General features: G+C 41.3%; 1 protein-coding gene across 4 annotated transcripts in view; it reads left to right on the forward strand.

Annotated features, from left to right (window-relative positions):
* The window catches only part of LOC108901962 (septin-7), a 46637-nt gene that overhangs the window by 16688 nt on the left and 13820 nt on the right, over positions 1 to 16129 (forward strand). For all 4 annotated transcript variants that reach the window (XM_018703645.2, XM_018703647.2, XM_051073619.1 and 1 more), the window contains exons 3-6: positions 6066 to 6172; positions 12387 to 12487; positions 12604 to 12738; positions 15804 to 15921. In XM_018703645.2, the coding sequence (XP_018559161.1) occupies positions 6066 to 6172; positions 12387 to 12487; positions 12604 to 12738; positions 15804 to 15921 (461 nt within the window). The remainder of the gene's footprint in view (positions 1 to 6065; positions 6173 to 12386; positions 12488 to 12603; positions 12739 to 15803; positions 15922 to 16129) is intronic.

Raw genomic sequence — 16129 nt, forward strand, 5'->3', positions numbered from 1 at the left:
GCTACTGCACAACAATGAGTAAGCATCAGCAGACCAATCATGATTCATTCCAGGTACAGCAGTAGTATATGGTGAATAAATGTTCATAACAATATCATTAAAACTCTACAGAGCTGAAACAGTAAGTTGATTGGGAGAAAATTTTAATGGTTAATTATTTAAGTTAGGGCTGTCAAGTCAAGATTTTCAGAGTCGACTCAAAACTGATACACCACACTCCTGCACATGTTTACCCAAAAACTCATTAATGTTTGTGTTCATAATCTGGGATGTGAATCATCTGATTTTGATACAGTCAAAGAAAGTAAAAGTTGTCAGCACAGGCTGCTGACACGAGTTGTGCTGTCCCTCCTCACACTGTCTGGGGTTTCCATCACCCGTCTCTACTTCCATCATAGTTAATTATGTGGTTCGATCATTTTCAGACAAGATTCGGTTGGAAAGTTTACAGCCTGCCACGCTGTAGATCTTGCACTGCTTTTTGTGTGCAGGGTCAGCTAAAAACATGTTGACTGACAAAATATGAGTCGACTCAGGGTTGTTTCAGCCTCAAAATGTGTTGATTTGCTGCTTTTCTCTCTTTTGTATCATTGTAAATTGAATACGTTTGGGTTTTGAACTGACACACATTTGAAGATTTGAGATTTGGGATATTGTAACAGACATATCCAGTGCTTTCTAATGCACTCAATTTGAGAAAATTATTAGGTTTAATCGATAATCGAAAATGGAAATGATCATTAGCTGCAGCCCCAGTACTGAATCTCGCCAATATCTTCGCTTTTGCAGGAGGAACCTGAGAATAAATACACAACATTACAATAAGTTCTCAAACTAATGGCAAATATTAGAAATATCAGTCAGTAGGAAATCCCTTGGTGGAATGAGTGTCTATAACTTCAGTTTGGTTGCAGTTTGTCCTAGTTTTAAATACTGGAACCAGTCTTCCCATTGTTTCAAATGCAGAGTTGTATGATACTTTGTAACATTGCAACGGTGGCAACAAATGTATACGGCGGAACCACTGCAGATATAAAGTTAGCATCTTGGTGATAGCTCAGTTATAACCTGTTGCACTGTGGAGTGTCTCTGCTGCCGGGCTGCTGTCACTGTCAGCCAGTGTTAACTCACCATAACACCAGTAGTTTTGGCTTTAGCTGTGCGGTCTCTGGTGACGGGAATGAAGCTCTCGACAGATAGGCTGAACTTACCTGACCCTGGAGCTGCGATTATTAGAGTGGGCAACAGAAACGAGTCACTACTCCCTTCCTTTTTCATCACGGTCTCTACCCCCATTTTAAGACAAGACTCGACTCAAGTTGTAAAGCTCATTGCACTGTTGCTCCCAATAATGACAAACAGGTAAGGTGGAGAAGAATGTACTGTATGTATCTGACGGATATTGAGGGAAATCTAAAGTAGTCGTGAAGGACTGCTTACTTATACAGTGGATGTACTCACTTACATTTGCTCCCACAGCTTAAGACTGCACCATGATTTAATTAAATTGAAATGGTAAAAATAGAGAGGAAACAGGGAAAAAACATCAATGCCTCAAAAATGATGCAGACTTCCACAGCACCAATCAAAAACAAATTTGTTCCTCTTTCATATATAGCAGGTACATAGCTAAGACAGAGACAGAGCCACAGAGAGATGGACTGATGGCTCACTGAGGAAGAGGAAGAGAAACAGCAGCGATGAGCTGGAAGGGTCGGCCATCCATCACTGACGTTTAGGTCATTAGTCTATTTACAGAGAGCTGGCACTGCGCTTCCACTTGTCATGTGGAACCAATATTTAATTAAAGCTGAACGGAGGGAGGCTAATTGGGACGGACCTGCCCTCAGGGGGGTTTAGGCTACTGCTGTGACTGATGGAAGCATCCGTCATTGTGGGCCTCTCTCCCTTAGAAATCCATCATTTTTAGCTTGAAATTCCCCACTTCCTCTGTAGAACAACTAATAACCAATGATTTACAGTTTTTCTCAGCATTTAATTTGGTAAAATGTTACAGTGTAAACTGCTTTACTTGTTGTTCTCATAAACATCAATCAAAAATGCTGCATATTTTCTGTGTGCCTTGTTGAAGGATGCGTCCTGACCATTCCTGAAAGGACTTAAGTCATGTTCTTCCCAAGATAAACCTTTATCAACAGGCAAACAATGGATATTGGAGTGACATGTTCTCTGTACATGTGCAAGGCGAGTGCCACTGATATTAGCCATCAGCAACTTTGATCTAAACATATTGACACTGGACTAAAAACCGATACCATCAGACCTCTGTATAGTTCACATGGGGGGGGGGGGGGGGGGGTAGAATGATATACAGAAATCAGCTTACAACTGCTCATTGCTCTGCGTGTGCCAAACATTACAGTGTTTGTGAAACCTGTTTAGTTTGGTCAGAACAGCCTGTGTGCTGTTTGCTGAGGATCTACTGCGATGTTTGGTCAGTGGGATGTTTATGTGAGCTCCTGGCCAGTGTTTGATCAGTACCCAGGACCTGTGGTGTTTGGGACTTTTGAGATGACAGCTCTCAGTATCACATCTTCACCACAGACAAGATGGGGCAAGCCTGTCTCAGCACAGATGTAACCTGTCAGGAACAGAAACTGAAACCTTTGGCCCATGACTTCCTGTCCTGACATGATACTGGGACCCAACTTTCACACAAGTGACCTGCTGTTGTTCACACAGAACATTCTTAGATATGTGAGTTTATAACATGAAAGATGAAATCAATTCAGAGCTGTGCTAATCAATATTTTAAATTTTTATATATTACAACCTGACTCTGCAGTTAACTTCAACTCTATGGCGCATTATAATCTTTCAGTCCATTAGCTTGACCTCAACAACAGGGTCCGCCCTGCAAGCACGATTGTCTGCCATTTACTGACACCACTGGTCGGCCAAATGCCACATGACCGAGTGATAAGGTCACACCAAAGTCCTGTCTCACCATTCGGCAGTCATCTTGGCAACACCCCAAGCTTTTTGTAGAAGAGAGTTGCTATTATTGCCCTACGAGTGCGAGGTTGGGCTTTTCCTCCACAGGTACAGGTGCATCTCATTCAGTCAGTCACTGTTTCATAATTGTTCCATGGTCTGACAAAACAGACAGACACATGTAAATGAGAACAGCTTTATTGGGAATTCAACTGTGTTGGAATTCTGTGAATGTACATTAAACAGCTAAATAGTCTCTCAGTTGGTGGAGACCAAAACAGAGCTTAAAGAAGAGTGTATGTTAGACTTACATTTGTTGGCTGGGCAAAAACAACTGCACAAATGAATACTAATATTGATCTATGTCTACTCATGTTCACCACCTTTACTTGATAAGGTGATAATATGTCTATGTTAAACTTTGCTTTACTTCCCGCAAAAGGCCAAAAAAGAGCTGCTTTAAAGAATATCTCTGATAGTGGAACAAAATCTTAACTTGCTAAGTAGCTGCGTACTTGCTCAACAAAGGAGCCAATAGGCCTTTTTCATGCATTTTAACATTGTAATAGCAGGAAAAACATTCCTGTTAATCTATCACTGCTTATCATATTTTTTTAATTAGCTAAGGTGGAAGATAAACCTGAAGCCTACATGTGAGTAGGGTCATTGTTAGGTTTGTTTCACTTCATTTCCTGCTGCTTGTTTTGTCAAGTTAGCATCAGTAGTAACACCTACCTACCAACACAGCAAAACTAACAGGAGGAGCAGACATAGATAAGCAGAGACACACACTCAGCTCCTCCTCTCCACAGACTGGGAGCAGTTTACTCAGGTTTTCATACATCTGTGCTATCTCGGCATGAATTGGCCTTTTTGTGTGTGTGTGTGTGTGTGTGTGTGCGTGCGTGTGTGCGTGTGTGTGCGCGTGCATGTGCACATGCTTGACCTCAAACTCCAAACAGTCCATCATGGATGAGTCCGCTGTCGTCTACCCAGCTGCAGGAGACTCAGAGTCAAAACTGTGTTCATAACTCACACAGGGACAGCATATCATCCAGAACTGTGCAAACACAAACTGGGGACAGACCAAGGGATTAAGAGGGGGTAAAGACTGGAATTCACCAGGCCATCACATCCATGTCAATGTGGATTGATGAGAAAGAATGAAGTTCACCCCAGCAGGTGTCTGATTTGAAGAGATTAGAAAGGGAATCAATATTTCTATCCATAAAATGAATGTTACTATGAAATAATGCTTCAAGGAAAAGCATTTTACAGCAAAACTGACTTTAACTCTTTTTTTTTTTACTTCCAAAATCTGCCCAATAATTATGTAGCATTTCAAAGCTTTACAGCCTTAAGTGTGTTTCTTGAATTGGCATTTTACTTCACACCAACCAAGCGCAGTAAACCAACTCCATGTGGAGCCCCCTAGGAAGCCAGAGGGCTGTCGGATGTCTGGAAAATCACTCAGTCAATCTAGAATTACTTGAGGAACATCTGATGATCATTTTGAAATGGAAAACCTCCAGATTTTTTCTTTCAGGCTGCACACAGATGCTGTGTGACGAGCAATAGAGCATAGCCACAATATACACATTTTTATTGATTTCTTTGAATGCAGCAATGTCTTTGTCTGTTTGCAACACTGAAATTCAGCGTCTGCAAATTTAATATTTATACTTTATATACTGCAACATACCTAGGCTTTCACATACCTTTAGCAATGCTAAAAGTTACTGCCAAAGTGAACTGCTGATTGTCAGAAAGTTAATGTGCAACTATTTGTATTATCAAGTTACTTTTTTTGTTATTTATCAAGCAAAAATGCCAAACTTTTGCTCATTTCAGCTGTGATAATATCCTTCAGTGTTATTGTCTTTAGATTTTGGACTGTGGGTTGAACACACTTTGGATTCTGGGAACTTTTGATTGGCGTTTTTTAGGCAAAACAGTAGCTCAGTGAATACAAAGAAAATCAATAGATCTGTCGATAGAGGTGTAATAGTTCACAAAATCCACAATGTGGTATGTGCCTACCTTTGGGAGGATGTTTCAGTAACTTTCAGTACAGCAGGGGAAACAAAGGAAACCCAGAGGGTGACATTTTTTTTTTCTTTTATTCTGAAAATGAAAATATTAAATGGAAGCTCGTTGGCCATAGTTTTTAATGTTAAAATGTAGCAATTGGAATATCTAACATTAAACTCCAGTCAAGACTTTAATCTGTTTACAAGTTTTACACGTTCACATGACTTTGTGCAGCCTTAGAGGTCCATCCATCTCTTTTCAGAGTGACTGCTGGGGCAGTGCTGAAGCACTGCTACAATGTGTGTGTGGATGATACCACACGCTGTCATTACCTGATTTAGTCTGAAGTAGGATTTCCACTTTTCCACCTCCAACATTTGTTTTTTTTTATGTTTGCTAACTTATGAAAATAAAGTATATTCCCCTCAAGCTCCCGTGCACCCACCCCGGGTTTGTGCTCGGTCACAAATCGTTGGGTGTAGTGGCTCAGAGTGGCATAGAGGTCTTGCTAGGACAAGCAGCCCTCCTTCCCTCCAGCCAAACACTCCCCCAGAACCTTTTCATGAGACACGAGCCAGATGCTCAGCCATTAATCACAGCATTGTGTGTGTGTGTGAATGTTTGTGCAGTGTGTATGTTTGGAGTGGCTGTGTTCTTTGTCAGGACAATGTTAACTGTGTGTCTCTGTGGCTGCTGTGCCCTTAACATCAGTATGGGAGCAGGGAATGAAAAGTTGGCACAGTACAGAGGAATAGGAAGATTTATATGTAAGGGAAGTGATGGAGGATGAATGGGGATGGGGAGGGAGAGAGTGAGCAGGAGGTGGAGAGGAAATGGTTTATCCCTTCTATCTGAAAGCTTTTCTTGCTGGCAGACGAGCTCCTGACCTTCTCCCTCTCAGACAATGCATCTACTTTATTTTCTCTGCTTCAGCCCTGTCCCTCCAGGCCCTGTGTGTGTATGGTTTTAATGCTTGTGTGTGCTTGTAGTTCACTAAAAACATGGATCCCACACACATCTACACATACATACAGATATGTACAGTATAATGTTGCTAAACCCTGTGTCTGTGTTTACAGGTGAATCTGGTCTTGGGAAATCAACACTCATCAACTCTCTGTTCCTGACTGACCTGTACTCTAAGGACTACCCTGGGCCTTCACAGCGCATCAAGAAGACTGTACAGGTGAGTTTATTCAAGCTGTAGCTCAATTAAAAACTCACAGGGCATCACAGCACACTTTCAGTCACACTGGACACACCTCTGGACTGCATAAGGCCCTGTTATTTGGTATTCAGAACATCTGTTCGATCCATCCTGTCAGGGCCCTCATCATCAAAAAGCGTTTGTAAAGAGTTAAGACTCCTTTTGTAGTTTGGGCAGGTCACCCAGAAAACACAACTCTTTTCTCAGTACTGTAGAACTAGTCGGGTATGGTGAACCACTGCTGGTTGAGATTACGACTGACGTTGTAGTGTTTGATTTTTGCTTCATGGCATAATATTCTGATTTAAAACACACTGAGGGCAAGCTTAAGTGTGAAAAAACAAAACAATCAGGTGCACTCATAGAGTCTGAGGAATGCATCAGCACGTCCAAGTCACACAGTTGAGCTGCAGATGTTTATCAACGCAGGATTAAATGTGAAATGAGATGAGTTCATTTGTGCACGAAAAGAAAAAAAAAAAAACAACCTGAAACTAAAAGTCGTCTCTCAGGTTTGTTTTGGTTTTGTCTGGAGGCAGCAGTGAGTTTCACAAGAACTGTCTCGGAACTGAGAGTCGTTGCCCAAATCCAACTACTACGAATATTTTTTTGTGATGCAGTGTATAATATTCCAATATTTTCAGCTTGTTCAGTCATGTATGTAAATTACCTCTACCTCTAGATCTCAGCAAACATGTCATTCTCATGAATTCCTAGATGTAGTGACTGTACTTTGTTGAGGAATCAAAAGTCTCTTCAGACATCCCACCTTTGTCTTGAACTTTGCCTGTGGTGAGTCCAGTCAACAACATGACGTGAGTCTGGTCTGAAGGGTGAAAAGGTTAAAGACAAGTTATCTATGACCACTCTGTTTCCATAACACGTCCACCAGCCCTGCTGTTTTTAGAACCTCTTCAAATGTAGAGACTGACTCTCTCAAGGAGTTGCGTAATCTAAAGTGAATGAAGTTTCATTTCAGAGGAAAACACTGCTGCGTACGTGAACACAAAAATATTCTCTGACTTCAAAACCAGAAGCCTCATTGTCACACAATCACTGAAGGTATACGGCACATAGAGAAGAAAGGAGAGAAGGAGCTATAGATGGAGTATTTGGGAGAGGAGGAAGAAAGAGGGATGGAGTATCATGGAAAAGGAGAAAGAGAGAGAGAGAGAGAGAGAGAGATGGAGGAGCTAAGAGGGGAACAGCAGGGCCACAGGGCCTGGATTTGTCCTTTTATGGTCATGACAAACTGAGGAGGAGGAGGGAGGCTGCATCTGGAGCAGCAATGGGGAGCAGAGGACAGAGGGAGGGAGGAGAAGCAGTTTGGGAAAAGGGTGGAGGATTGTGAAAGGAGAAAGGAGAAGACGGGGAAAAAAATAGCACAGTGTAGAAGATGGAGAATTCAACTACGATGAGGTTGGAGAAAAGGGTTGTATGTAAAGGAGCAATGCAAGCTGGGAGGAAAGAGGGAGGGAGGGATGCAGGTAACAGAAGAGGGACATGAGCAGAAAAAACAGGGAATGGGGTGAGAGAGTCCCTGCAGTTCCCCTGAGGTCTAAGAGGGTCAGCAGCGGGGCAAGAATGTTCCCATGAAATGCAACACCCCCCGGTGACACACACACACACACACACACACACCACACACACACACACACACACACACAAGCATGAGTCAGTTATTCTAGTTCCTGTTTCCACATAAACTTTAAGAAACAACTGTTCATTTGCTGTGTAATACGTCCCAAACCCTGATTAACAGGTGCCATTGTAATGAGATGATCAGTTATTGACTTCACCTGTCAGTGGGTGACCAGTGTATTTGAAGAGCTGGGTCTCCCAGACTGACTGCATCGTTAACAGCATAGATAGACTGGTTTATCAGAGTTATCAGTTTCATGATACTAACCATTCCTCAACTCCAGACTGAATCTGTACAAGAATTTGACCCGCCATCTTCTCTCTGGGGAAAAGCCAATAACAATCATTCCTCCCATGCATGATCATGTTTTGATTCATAGTGTGAACTGAGAGGAAGGGCTATTATAAACAGACAAGTCCACTGTCAATGTGTTTGTCACAGAGAGAGAGAGAGAGAGAGAGAGAGCGGGACGAGGACGTGCTGAACAAAATCAATGTGCTGCTCGCAGCTCTGGGGTGAAATCAGATTTCATCGTAGTGTGGTAAAACTGACGCACATGCACCCGGCCGTCCACGCGATGTAAAAGAAAATGTCCTTTATCTTATTTCATCAGGATGAAAAAGACAGGAAATGATCACAGGGTGGTCAGTGTTGATATGCTGACATGAGAAACATGGACTTGATGTCACAGCTCCCAGCCACAGTAAGCCTGATTTAAAAGTTTAGATCGTAAACATGAGATCAGAGTCACACAATCCTGTGTAGAGTCATGAATCAGTTATCTGGTCTCTCCACAAAGTCAGATTTTTAGACTGGAATGAGATATTTCTGTCATGACCAGGAATTCCTTTTTGAGTTCAACTACTACAACTACAGGGCTGAACAGCTTTCATGAGCCCAGATTTCTAGGGCTGCAGTATTGAACCTCAGAACTTCTCACCATGGCCCGACAGTCTGAATGCTTGTTGTCACCACATGACCCACAGCTGCCTCACTTTTTGCTCACTAAATTGTGTCATAATCAAACTGCCATTTCCCCATCACTCTTGGGTGTGTCACTTGTCCACCTGTGACACACCCGTGTATGTAAGGTCCCACAGTTCACACCGCATGTCAGGATAGAAACCAGGCCGTAACATCCAATGAGCTCTCTCTAGATCTCTGCAGTAAAATGAGAGTGAGACACTGATCAAAGCAAAGGTAGAAAACCATTTCTAAGGCTGTAAGTGTTCCCAGGGGCACTGTGGACTATACATCGCTGATATACATGTATGGCTACATAGGACTTTCCTGACACAGAGAATCATTGATTTTAATTTATTTATTTAACCTTTATTTAACCAGGAGAATCACACTGAGATTAAAAATCTTTTTTTCAAGGCACCCTGCCGAGATAGGCAGCAGCACAAACAATACACAAAGGTTCAGACAGAAAACACAACAAGACAAACTCAAAAAAAAAAAAAAAAACTAAACTAAAGAACAATCACAAGGAAGACCAATTTCAGCCGTTACCAGGTAAATTACTTTAAGAAATAACATTCAATCAAAGGGCATTAGAAAAAATTAGTTGTAATGTTTTTGTCACCAGCATAGATTCTACAAATTTAGTTTTTAATTTCTTAATTCAGCATAAAATTTCCCACTACATCAGTTCATGATTGGTCATTTTTTTTTGCTACCGGGCCATTTGTGATGTTTAATACTGTATCCTCATGCAGTTTGTCCTGAATTATGGCCTGTAGAAGCAAATCAAGTGATGCTGCTGTATCTTTTGCATCTCCACATGACAGCAGTTGTGTTATGCTCCAGTTTGTGCACCAGCACAGTGCTAAATTTACTCCGTTTTGGCGAGACTGAAAACATTAAGATCTTTTTGCTCCGAGCTCCCTCTCGGTCCATCGCTCACATCAAACCTCAAGTGAACCCCATGAGCACATCATGGGCATAAATGCTCTCCTGCAAGTAACAGTTAGCGTGTGTAAGTGTGTGTGTGCCATGGGTGCTGTGGTCTGAGGCTGAGGAGGAGAGACAGGGTCAGAGTATTTATATTCCAGAACAATCTCATGTTTTGTCGCTCACTCACATTCCCCCAGATCAGATTTCTTTTAAATGATGGTGTTGAGACTGACGGCATTTTTGAGGTTTTCTCCCAATCTGTTTTTCTTTGCAGAAATGGTGGAAATAGCAGATTTGGTTTTGAGATGGTTGACATGTCATGCACAAACACTTACAGTACAAACACACACTTTAACACACACGCTGGATGCACAATTAAGCTCAGATATGTCAAATGACTGTGGTGTGTGATATATATATGCCCAGCTGTAAAGACAGACAGATTATCTGAAGGTTTGTGGAAGCTGAAGAATGTTTGTGTTAGAGCAAGAGGGCTGTAGTTTGAGTTAAAGGGGTGATCCTAAAATAACTAGATGGCCTTGTGAAAGTATGCAGCAAAGTGAGGGAACAGCAGACAAGCTGCAGGATATGATGGATCTGTGGGACGGAATGTGAATATATGTGAAGAGTGAGAACGGTTTTGTTTGTCTGCTTTTACTGTTTGAAACTAAGCCACAAGCAGAAATCAGTCAGTGATTTTCACAGCAGTAGTGTGTTGCATCTTGAATTACTTTAGCACTGCATACTGTAGCTCTGCAGATAGAGTAAACAGGACAGGTTTTACCTTTGATATCATGTTAACTGTTGCTGTTTTCAGTAACACTTGCCTGTTATACATTAGTAGCATTGTTGTTTCGTCTTTAAGCTAGCAGCAGATGTGGTCACAGAGCCAGGTCGGACGTGTGTGTGTGTGTGTGTGTGTGTGTGTGTGTAAAAGGGAGACCTGGCATGGTGGGTCAGACGTCAGCGCTGTTGTGTTGCATGCCTCTGATTTCAGCTCTGACCATCACACGGCAGCATTATGCAGGTTTTGTTCAGTTCACTGTAAACAAACAATGTCTGCAAAACACAGAGTCATTCTAACAGTAATATAACAAGATCCCTGCAGAAGAAGCCCAGTAGGTGGAATATCTTCAGGTTTCTACAGCTAAGTCCAGTTACCTTTGATTGACACATTCTTTACATTATTGGTCACAACTTTATCATTTTTGAGGATATTTAATATCTTATCCTTGGCAGACATTGCTTTCCATGCAGTTCAGTGAAGTATTAACACCAACTAGTAGAGACTTATCATTGCTCCAGTATCCCTCTAAGTTATCGAGTTGCTCGTCTTCTATGCTTCTTCTATGACAGAACAGACATGTCACTGATCAGTAACTGCAACTTAATGCGTCATTATGCCCGGTCAGCATCAAGCCCTCCCAGTTATCCCGTGGACTGGAGGGTGGCTCAGAACCATATTTCTTTTTAACAACAATGTTAGTGAGGCTTAAATGAGTTCTTCATTAAAAACTTATTGTGTTTAGACCCAACTGACACTGACTTAGGTGACATTGTTATTAGTCTATTATCAGATCTAATAAATCGATCAGAAAATGCAGTGTCACTTACTGAGTGTCTCAGAACGCTTAGTTCAACACTGTAAACTGCTACAGTTCTCAGTTGCGCACTCAGTGTCTTTAATTCTTTTCATGAGGGTTATACCTCTAAACTTCACACTACTGGGAGTTGATTTATGTCTTTATAAGAGCCAATAACCAGATATGAGTAAACGTGATGAAGTGTGGAGTATATTTATATTATATTTTTAACAGATTTTTTAAAATGAAATTGATAATTAATTAAATGTTTTAGTCAAGGGCATACTGTTGATGCTAATATTGCTGCAGTATTAGTTTGATACTGACATCAATTGATGGTATTGTGAAGTGACTGTTTTAAATTTACCAATTCAAAGAAAAGTGGATTTTGTGTTGTTTTACTCTTTAAACTTTGAGTAATCCATCACAGTGAGCATCATGGGACCGACTGTTTTCTTTTTTTTTTTACAGCACCATTGTATGGTCATACATATGATTTCATGCTGATTTGAAAATTCATGTGACACTGGAATGCTGAAATAATTCAATCTACAATGATGTCATTTTTACAGCATTCATTCTAATGCATGAATCATAAACCATGTATTAAGAGTAACTACACCCAGACTAATCTTCTTGTTGTTCTGTCCACACCCTGTGCGGTACAGTAAATCTCAGTAGTAGCAGTATTGAGGGCACGATATCACAGCTGTATGTGATCAAAAATGCAACAGATTTGAAGCTTACAACTCTTAGAAATCACTGCAACAGTGATTTTCCTCCATACACAATTTAGCCTGAGTCTGATTCCTCACACATACGACCAGCAGCTCCCAGCAGGCTGTGTGGGTGCACTTAAAGTGTGATGATGTATCATCATTGCCCTGAGTGGGAGTGGATAGTGTCACATAATTAAACGTGTAGGCCAATGTGTGTGGGTCCATCATTGATGCCAGATTGTATTCTGAAGTGTATTAAGCAGTGTAAAATCCTCACAAATACAGAAAGATCAGACCATTGCAACAAGCAGGATTCATGTATGACAGGGGTCTATGTCGGTGTGTTTCAGGTGGAGCAGTCTAAAGTGCTGATCAAGGAAGGAGGGGTCCAGCTGACACTCACCATTGTCGATACACCAGGGTTTGGAGATGCAGTGGACAACAGCAACTGGTGAGGAGCACTCTCATACTCACTTTTTGTTTCTAGAAAAAATGTGATTAGATTTAGTGAAGTGATCTGTTTTTCTGTTCTTCCTTTGTCTGATACCTTTCCTTCCATCACCCCAGTTGGCAGCCAGTCATAAACTACATTGACAGTAAGTGTGAGGACTTCCTGAATGCAGAGTCAAGGGTAAACCGCAGATCCATGCCAGACAACCGAGTCCACTGCTGCCTATACTTCATTGCGCCTTCTGGACACGGGTAAGTGCTGCACGGCATGAACCTGTAATAAGATAAGATGAATGTAACATGAAGTCAGTTAAAACAAAAATAGGTAATAATAATCTAAGCATGCTAATACTGTCAGTTTTATAATCTCACAGTACTGTGTGATTCCATACAACAGCTTCGATGCATGAGGGTAAATAATTAATCAGTACCTTATTAAGCTGAACCATGTGTCGGAGAAATCAAAATCAGTAGATAAATGGAGTATGCATAACTGCCTCAACAAACAAACAAGATGATCTAATCTCAAAACACTGCATTTTAAAGATCATATGAGCTGTATCATAATGTATTTCCTGTTATGACAGAGATGCTACAATGTATCATAGAGCTGAGTTGAACTGAAGTCAGGTGATAATTCTCTGGGGGTTTGTCAGTATGAGCAGCCCATTTCGCATTAGAGATACTCATTTGATCCATATTATTGATATATCGAATAGTGCAGCTTTAAATTTCTCCTGAGGCTTTAATGGAATGTGATGCTTCCAGCTGTGTACTTCCACTTGGAAAATGAGGAAGATAAAACCAATGATTTTACAAGCAGCAGTAGTTGGCAAGTGGGAGGATGGTTTTGTTCTCATCAAGATGCTCCCTTATGAGCCTGTTTGTGATCATGGCTCCTGTTGGCTGACATTCATCTACTCAGGTTCAAATCACAGTGCATCAGTGAAATCAGCTGGTCTTGGTTTGCTTTATTCTTAGGAAAAGTCTACATTTCCACCCAGCTCCCTCTCTTCTGCCAGCTGTAAGAGTATAGTGAATGTGTGTCTGTGCCATAGACAAGGAGGCTGCCAGCCAGTGTTTGTGACCCACAAAGGTTATATAACCCAATTCTGCTCATGCTCAGTAGAGTTCTGCTCTCCATCACTGAATCATCCAGTCAGAGTGGAGGCTCAGAGAAGCTAACAGAGGCAGGCCTCTCATTTCAGACAAACACACTCTGTCTTCTGTCATCCTGCAGTGTCTCAGATGGTGTGTGTGTGTGTGTGTGTGTGTTCACTTGGCATCACTAGAACTTTCCCTGTTTCTCAATATAGCTGCAGAACCAGCCTGAGTGAAAGTGTGGAGCTCTGTTTCTACATAACACAATGAAATTATTTTGATTGACATAAGATTTATTATAAATGTTTATCTGCCCCTGAGGATAAACTTTTAATAATTTGGGTTATCAACCAATATGGTAAAAAATGATCCCTACTTAACATTTAAATGTTAGCATTGTCATTGTGACCATGTTAGCTTGCTGACGTTAGCATTTGGAGTGTCAACATTTATTTGACAGCATTCACTTCACACTTGTTCTGTTTTGGGAGTTTTAAGGAGATGATGTCTGGTCTGACTCTGAGTGCTGTTGTGACTTTGCCACTTGGGCGTATTCAGACATGAATAGAACAAACATGTAAAACAGCCATCACATTTGCCTAAAGAGGTGCATGTGTGTATTATGCTGCAAAATAAGCAGACCTAATAAAACTGTACAGTTGCTGCTCAGCTTTAGACTGTGCATTAAAGTCTACATTACTTTGATAGAATATAGTTTGTTTTAACTTTATCCCTTTACATTTCCTGCAACAGCTGCAGAGTAGTAGTTTTCATGTTGCTGCCTCCAAAAGTCTCTGACATGTGGCTGTAAAATTTGAATTCCTGCATTAGGAGTAAACAACATGCTCATGTTTCTAAGCTGAGCTTGGGAGAAGACAGGAAAAGTTCCAACTGTGAGTCCAGCTTTCTCTCACTGCCAGTTCGATAAATCACTGTCAGTGTGCAGAGATGATTTATCATTTACATTGAAAGGAGTAACATTTTAAGATCACAGATGTGTCTTGATGGTCAGTATCTTCTCCAGTCTTCAAGTCTCCCCCTCCACAGGCCAGACACCCTGACTCCTGTTTTATCTGGGGCCACATTCGCTCCAGCTCTCCTCTTCTGCTGAGTTTATACACCAACCTGACCCTGTTCTTACCAAGTGGTTCATTCACACACACTTTCTGTGTCCCTCTGTGAACTAGTGAACCACTGAACAGCAGTTTTTTTGCCCTTTTTGTGTGTCTGCATTCCTGGGATGAGCAACTCTCCTGTATCAACACCCATTACACACAGGCATGCACACATTTTACAGAACCATGTCCACACAGAGCATCCATCATTTGCATGCTCGTAAATAAAGATAATCACATACATATAGTCACAGCTTCAACCTTGTACAGTTCTATGTTTACAGAATTTTCTCCCATTACGCAGCACATACTCAGTTTCCTACACACTGCCCACCAACCTCATGACTGACCAGAGCTCTCTGTCTCTGGTCACATAACTGAATATGAGTCCCACTGGTCACTCAGACAGAGATGAAGACCCTATGGGGCCATTACCAAAGACAATGCCTTATAAACTCAAAATGACATTACCATGAGCTGTCTCCACAGAAGAACAAATACGACAAAAAGTCACTCGCACTCATTTGGCTGTGGCGTGTCTTTGCCATAGGCTACATGTTATGTATGCTTGTGTTCAGCCCTCTGCTGGTGACCCACTGAACTGCATTTATTTTGAAAATCCATGCATGGAGGAAGTACAGTGTGTTATTTTCTTTAAAATAATTCATTCCTCCTTCATTTACAGGGTGAGTCACCCTGCCTCGCAGAGCTGCTGACCCACATAGAATAATGTTTATTGTGAACAACCACAAGTTAGTTTCCATCCATCAGTCCTCTATAACTACTTATCATAAGATAGGAAGGGCTCAAAGCCTATCCCAGCATGCACAGGGTGAGAGACAGGGTGCAGGTCACCAGTTGCCTGGGATAACACACTTTAAAAAATACATTCACATTTGTGAATAAAGATTCAATTCTCAATGAAAAACAGGAAAATACACACGTGGAACCCTTTTCCTCTATGATAAACCTACTAAGCATCCTCACACTGGTCAGCTGTTGTGTAGCTATATAGCAAATGACTGGACTTCTGTTGACTTGCTGATGATTTTGGTCATCTGTTGCTTGTAGTTCTTACTGTTCTCTCTGTCTCCCCTTCAGACTGAAGCCACTGGACATCGAGTTCATGAAGAGACTCCATGACAAAGTCAATGTCATCCCTCTTATTGCAAAAGCCGACACTTTGACCCCCGAAGAGTGCCAGCTTTTTAAAAAACAGGTATGTGTGTTGGTATGTGTCACATTAGAGGGACAGACAATGCAATGGAAATATACTTACTAGCTTTATTCTCAAGAGTTAGATGAATATCAATACCGCTCTCATGCCTCTGCATCCCTTATGGAGCCAGAGCTAAGAAGCAATTTAGCCTAGCTTAGAATAAATAATGGAAGCAATTGAAAACATGTACCCCAGCTCTTTCAATAAA

Source organism: Lates calcarifer, linkage group LG10 (genome assembly GCF_001640805.2).
Source record: "Lates calcarifer isolate ASB-BC8 linkage group LG10, TLL_Latcal_v3, whole genome shotgun sequence".
NCBI classification, from domain to species: Eukaryota; Metazoa; Chordata; class Actinopteri; family Centropomidae; genus Lates; species Lates calcarifer.